Source organism: Vigna angularis, chromosome 4 (genome assembly GCF_016808095.1).
Source record: "Vigna angularis cultivar LongXiaoDou No.4 chromosome 4, ASM1680809v1, whole genome shotgun sequence".
Taxonomy (NCBI): Eukaryota; Viridiplantae; Streptophyta; class Magnoliopsida; order Fabales; family Fabaceae; genus Vigna; species Vigna angularis.
The window spans coordinates 39,906,758-39,913,400 of record NC_068973.1 but is presented as its reverse complement, the minus strand read 5'-3'; the positions used below and the strand labels follow the sequence as shown (position 1 = coordinate 39,913,400).

Below are 6,643 nucleotides of genomic sequence, written 5' to 3'. Positions count from 1 at the left end.
AAATATGAAAGAAAACGGTGAGAATGAATAAGTTTAATAATTACAAATATATATTTTTATAATAATTTTTGTAATTTTTTTAAAAAAGATATCCACTTTACGTAAGCAAATACAATTCCATATAAAGATCCAACAAGGAAAAAGATTTATGACAACAATTTTTCCTCAAATAAAAATCCGCAAATGACCTTACGGAAGTTTAACAATATAATTTTTAAATTGAAAATTCTCATAAAAATAAAGTTGTAAACTAAATTTGAAAGAATAAATATTGAGATCTAAAATAGAAAAATATAATGGAATTCATTGAAAACTAGGAAAAAATAACAGAAAATCTAATTGAATTTGTTGCAAGTTGTACGCAATAACGATTCTTAAATCTGATTGATGTCCTTGGTGGATTTTTAATTGTTAGACAATTAAATGTAACATCAAATAGTGAAAGCTTAGTTTTCGTACAAGTTATCAAACGAATAAAAATGAAAACTATATGTCAACTTATAGTTTAAATGCTTCGTTTTGGGTATTCAATTACAACATTTATAATATTTAAAATAAGAATTCTAAAGAAAGTCACTGGATTCGAAAATTGAGAAACTACAAATCTTTTTTTATTTCAAAATGAGAAGAAAACTACAAATATTTTTCTATAAACTAAATGTTATTATTTTATTATTTTTTGTAAAGAAATTCTAATATTATTTTAACTTACATTTGAAATGTATATTTTAAACGATTTTGATCATTATATATGGCCTGAGATTTTTTATTATGTCATATACTTGTATTTTATAATATTTTGTAATTAAAAAAATTGATTATGTACTGACAATTTATAGTATGTAAGCCCTTAATAAAGGCTAACATAATAATTTGGTCGATTTTAGTATTACCTAATTAAAAAAAACACATATAAAAATGAGTTGATAATATAGACTTTTGTCCACTAACAAGACGTGTTTTTATTTTATTTTATTTAAAATAATTGAAAGTTGTTTTATTCTGAATTGAAACAATTTAAATGTGATTTTGATTTTAAAATTAACGATGAAAGAAAAACAATTAGTATAATTCGAATATATTTATTAAGAATTTGGGAAAAATGTTTTACTGTTTCTATTTTTATTACAACTTTTTTTAATAAAATATTCAATAATTATTATTTTTAATATTTATGATAACTTTATTTAAGAAAAGGAAAAAAACTTTTCTAGCTTTTCTTGAGGAACAATTTATAATTTTTTTTATAATAAATAGATATAGTAAAAAATAATTAAAAAATGTTTTTTTCCTAAACAAATACACAACGAGTTTATATTATGTAAGAAATTAAAAAACAGAAGAAATTACCAAGGGTTCCCTTGGCGCCTTTTCTCAATTTCGAAAGTGTTTGCCGCCATTTCATTAGGGTATAATGATGCAACGACCCCTTTTTATTTGCAGAGTCTTGCGGCTTTCGTTTCCAAAGCGAAGATCCTGATTCAACCAAACTCTGAAACTCAGTTCAGAACCATCCATGGAGAGCGACGACGACCTTGCGCTATTGCCTTCATCTCCCGTCCACGAACGAAAGCTGAAGCGTTTGAAGAAAGCAAGTAAGGTTCACGAACCTTCTTATTCTCCATCCTCGCCCGCTGTTTCTTATGAATCCAGAAAATGCGAAGAACACTTCACGGTGTCAAACGGAGGATTTGGGTCCGATCACGAAGATCAGGTACCAATCCCTAGTCCAGGTCCTCGGTCCGACTTTCCAAGAGGCGTAACCGTCAAAGATGATGATTTGGGCGCGAAGAGGGTTCTCGATTTTGATTCTGTAATTCAGGAACACGAAAAGGTCGATGGTGAGAGTCAAGAGGTTAGGGATTTTGATTCTGTAATTCAGGAACACGAAAAGGTTGATGGTGAGAGTCAAGAGGTTAGGGATTTTGATTCAGTAATTCAGGAACACGAAAAGGTTGATGGTGAGAGTCAAGATGTTAGGGATCTGAAGGCCAGCGATGATTTTATGGCTTTGAATACCGACGACGAAGTAGAGAGGAAACGACGTAGTTTAACTGATATGCCAGAGAGCAAAAAGAAGAACAGGATTGTCAGCAGTGATGGAAGTGAAAAGAAGTCTAAAGAATCAGCCATCAATAAGAGAAAAGCCGAGAAGGTGGATTACTGCGTTTGCCTATTTTGTTAGATCGTTTTGAGTATTGATGCGTTTGGTTTTGGAATTGCTAATTTGTGGATTTTATGACCTAACAGGAACGGCGAGAAACTATGAAAAATCTTCGAGCCGAGTCTCAAAGGCTCCTTCGAGGTACGGATTACTTTTTAAGCAATAATCGATTTATGATCTAGTGGAGATTCGAGTTTTTACACGCTCTAACAGTTCACTGTGGTTTTAACAGAAACTAGAGATGCGGCTTTTAAACCTGCTCCTCTCGTTCAAAAGCCAATTTCTTTGATACTAGATAAAATTCGGCAAAGGAAATTGGAGATTTTAAAGAAGTAGGTGGATTTGCATAAAGATTTTGCTTAGCACGCATTTTTAACCTTAGAAAACATACTCATGTTCATCTGCTTTGTAGATCTAGTGCTTCTTCTGAAGATGATGACGATACCCTGATGGACGAGGGGATAGCTGATTATGTAGAAAAGGATGAACCGGAAGAAATGCCAGCTACTTGCCATACACCCGCGAAGAGTGATTCTGGGACGTTAAATGTTGAATCAGGCGTTGCTAAAGATAATCTTTGTTCAGGAAGCATTCTTTCTCCCACAGTGAGTCAATTTATGCAGTTTATTGTGGGTTAATGTTTCATTTTGATTATGAAATGCCATTAGGCATTTTCTTCTGCTCAACTAGCGGAGATGTAATGTGTTAATTTTGGTCATGTTTTTGGGAGTGTGGCATTTATATTTGCTATACTAAGCTTTTTTTTCCCCATAACTTATTATTAGTTTTTTTGTTTTTTTAAGTGTATGTATTTTGAAACATTTCTAAATCACATCTCTATTGAATTTCAGGCCATGAGTTCGGAGTCTGAACATGCATTTCGAGCTCCTATTGGTGATACACAGGTTTTCCAATAGTCTGTTTGCTAAGGTCCTTGCCACTAGCTTTCGATTTTGTAGACTAATTGCTTGTTTATATGCAATTTTCAGGAACTCTTCTCTGATTCTGAAAGAAGTGAGACTAAGGAAGATGCTGTAAACGAGAAGTCAAACAATCCTTCGGAAGAAGTTTTTGCCCCATCATTGCTATCAATGAACTTGAAACTTGATTCTGCTTATCCCGATGATGATGTGTGAGTTTTTGATTTTTTTTTCTTGCTTTTTCAAAAGATTTGCTAACGCAGACAATTCATGACATGGAATGCTTAATACTCCATTGCCTATTATTGCCACCTATGACTATGTTGCCAATACTACACTACTATGAAGCTAGTGCTCTTATTTAATCTTTTCCTAACTGTGGTTCTATTAAAACCTTGAAAACACAGAAATTAGTCAAATAACAAAACGGTGTGGCCTTGTGTCTGCAAACTCTTGTTATGACGTAAAAGATACTAATTGATATGTAACATTGATCTGTGGATCTTTTTCTTTGGCAAAACACGACTTCTAATTGTTCCAAGTTAAGGAACTGATTAGTGGTCACTTTTGCCGCACTTTGTTCTAATTTACAAAATTTGACGACTTCTTTTGTCCAGCTCTTCTGATGAGGAGGACAATGACAAGGAGAACGTAGATCCACGTGTACATGGATCAGTTCACTTGACTTTACTGCCAAATGGTGACCCTGTTAGGGCGTTTGTTGATGAAGAAGCAGAAGAGGAGGATGACAGTGATCATGATCTACAGCGCTTCCAAGATACTGAAGGTGAAGAAGACAATGATGATGATATCGAGGAACTTAATGACATGATTGCAACTCAATATGATGAAAAGCCAAATGATAAAGAAAAACGTGACCAACTCCACCAACAGTGGCTTCAACAACAAGATACAGCTGGAGTGGATAATGTACTCAAGAAACTAAATTGTGGTTCAAAATTGAAAGAAACACCATCAGTTGAAGAGGAAGATGAGGAAGACAGCGAAAATGAAAGAGATGATGACGATCAAGATGATGAAGCTGAAGAATACGCTGCTCCAGCAGAATCCTTGAAGGCCACTCTGAAAAAGATGAAGCAGATGATCCCACAGATGTTTTCAGATAAAGATGATAAATATGTATCATCTGACGATGAAGAGACTGAGAAGCTAGCTAGACATTGCCTCTACTATAAAACTGTGAGTTCTAACCTCTAAGCAAACCATAATGAATGCTTACTGCAGTTATCATGTCTTTTATAATTGTGCTGAAGTTTTCTATCGTTGTTTTAACTTGAATTCATATATAATTTGCATCTCCATGTGTACTGATATACTCATGTTATCAAATAGGAATTGATCTAGTTATTGTACTGTGCTAGCAGGAAGAGAAAGCTACATTCTTTTCACCAGCAGAGGACGAAAGTAGCAGGGGTGTTTTCAGTCTCATAAAGAAATTAAATGTGCCCGATACTAAGAGAAAAGGAAGAACTACTTGTAAGTTTTATAAGTTCCATTTTCACCACATTGCAGTGAGCAAAATCTATGCAATGTATATAAATAAAGCTTCTAGGTCGTGAGAATACTAATGGTTTTTGCCATTAATCTATGCTGCAGCCATCTTTTCTATGCCAACCAGTGGACAGAACATACAAATATCATCAATGGTTGGTTATTTTTAGTCTGTTATGAGGCTATTTATTTATTAAACGCCCCTTTATGATACATGCGTCATACTCTATGTTTAAATACTTATCTGAACATATTTAGATCACAAAAAGGGCGTTTTCATTATCTTCAATTATATACTATGTGCCAATTCTTAGTTTCTTTTTTTTATATTTTAAATATTGCAGTCATCTTTTGTCGGTCGGGCTTCAGATCGTTTTATGCCCACTTCTCGGAAGCAAGGATCATGCAAAGTTCGATCATTTGTATTTGGGCGAGATGACAGCGACAGCAGAAGTTCATATTTGATGTCAGAGGATTCTTCTGATGCGGTAATAACTAGCTGAAAAAATATGCCGTAAACCTTTCTGTGGTTTTTGAAAAATTGTTGCCATTACTTCAGACTTCGGAGAAATTGTTTTGAAATACTTCTAGTGTAAAACGCGTGTGAAATCATTTTTATATTACTAAAAGTTTGACTAAATAATACAAGAGTATGTTTTCATGAACTTTTCTATAATTATCTTAAAGAAAAAAATGTTTTTCTAGAAAATAAATTTATTTATGTTAATTGTAAAATTTTGGTGAAATTAATGACATCTTTTATACATTAATTTCTTTTAGTTTAAATTTTTTTTATTTTGATATTTTAGGGAGATGTTTATTCAGAAACACTTGTTATTTTTATAGTTTACTTTTTTTTACAATATAAATAATTTCTGATGGATATTATGGTAATGTTTTTTATTAATGCGCATCAAATACTCTTCCAAATATTTTTGAGGTGTCTCAACGTTCTAATACTAATAATTAATCTTATGAAATTAATATTTTACAACATTTCTTTTGCATCTGTTTAGCAATTATTATTAGCATAACATCAGTAATTTTGGTTGGAGATTGATACCGATGATATGATAAGAAGCACGTTTACTTGACATTTTTGTTCTGTCTTGGTCAATTTGCTAATCTGGAAGATGTGTTTCTTTCCCGATGAACTTAACAGATTCCTAGGGAAAGTCAACCACCGAAAGCGGCTTCTACCAAGTTCCAACGAAATACACAGAACCAAAATACTACCTCGAATTCTACATCTCAAGAGTCAAATGTATCGCTTTTGGATATATTAAGGAAGTCTTCCCATCATGAGCACAGTTTGCAGAATTCCAAAGTTCAACCAAAGGCATCAATATTTGATGCATTCAAGTTAGTGAAGAAGCCAACCAAGGCGTAGGCCAGAGTTTGATGAAAATATCGGTTATTTTCGTATGGTTAAACCTTTAATCTTTCATCGATTATCATCTAATTTATTTCGATCCCTGAAATAATTGAAAAAAGATAAATTCAGCGTATGTGAAGCAATGGTTAAGTAAAGTAACCTTGTTTATTTTTTTCGTTCTGTAAGATTCTGTTTTGCTTTTATATTTGTCACTCTTAAAAGAAAATTCCGTTTCAATTTAGTTGTTGATTTAGAAGTTTGAATTAGTATCAATTAATGTTTTTATTTTTATTTAATTTTAAATATTTGAACAAGATGTTAATAAGGGAGATTAATAAGGGAGATAGCATTAGAAAGATGAAAACAAATTTAACTTGTAGGTTCCATGAGTATTTTGTGTTATCTTTTCAAATGCATAGAAGAAAAGGAAACAGATGATATTTTCCAATTTTTAATGTACCAAAAGCAATGTTCACAAGCAGCAAAAAGTAGTAATTGTCACAATATTGGAGACTTCCTTTTTGCATTGACACAAACCTTGTTATCAGTTCATAACATCTAATACTCTCGTAGTTGTGGTTTGTATGGTTGGATTACTATTATGCTAATACTGAAATTTGCAAGGAAGTCAACAACATTAACAGGAACAACACAGTATTAATCAAATTTATT

General features: G+C 32.4%; 1 protein-coding gene across 2 annotated transcripts; it reads left to right on the top strand.

The window, feature by feature from the left end:
* The first annotated feature begins 1,405 nt into the window (after window positions 1-1,405).
* Window positions 1,406-6,144, top strand: LOC108341174 (uncharacterized). Of its 2 annotated transcripts, none has more exons than XM_017578829.2 (11): window positions 1,406-2,155; window positions 2,251-2,305; window positions 2,397-2,496; window positions 2,577-2,769; window positions 3,016-3,069; window positions 3,154-3,296; window positions 3,702-4,284; window positions 4,467-4,581; window positions 4,702-4,751; window positions 4,941-5,084; window positions 5,759-6,144. In XM_017578829.2, the coding sequence occupies exons 1-11, from the start codon at window positions 1,517-1,519 to the stop codon at window positions 5,984-5,986; spliced, it is 2,304 nt and encodes a 767-aa protein (XP_017434318.1). In that variant the 5' UTR covers window positions 1,406-1,516; the 3' UTR covers window positions 5,987-6,144. The 2 variants fall into 2 exon arrangements, with proteins under 2 accessions (XP_017434318.1, XP_017434319.1); XM_017578830.2 differs by having other exon boundaries at window positions 1,407-2,155; window positions 4,470-4,581.
* The last annotated feature ends 499 nt before the right edge of the window (window positions 6,145-6,643 follow it).

What these genes read in the sequence shown, in the direction of transcription:
- LOC108341174 (XM_017578829.2), top strand. Translation starts at nt 1,517, where the DNA reads ATGGAGAGCGACGACGACCTTGCGCTATTGCCTTCATCTCCCGTCCAC. An exon ending in ATAAGAGAAAAGCCGAGAAG is followed by an intron (nt 2,156 to 2,250) that starts GTGGATTACTGC and finishes ATGACCTAACAG; the next exon opens with GAACGGCGAGAAACTATGAA. An exon ending in ATTGCCTCTACTATAAAACT is followed by an intron (nt 4,285 to 4,466) that starts GTGAGTTCTAAC and finishes GTACTGTGCTAG; the next exon opens with CAGGAAGAGAAAGCTACATT.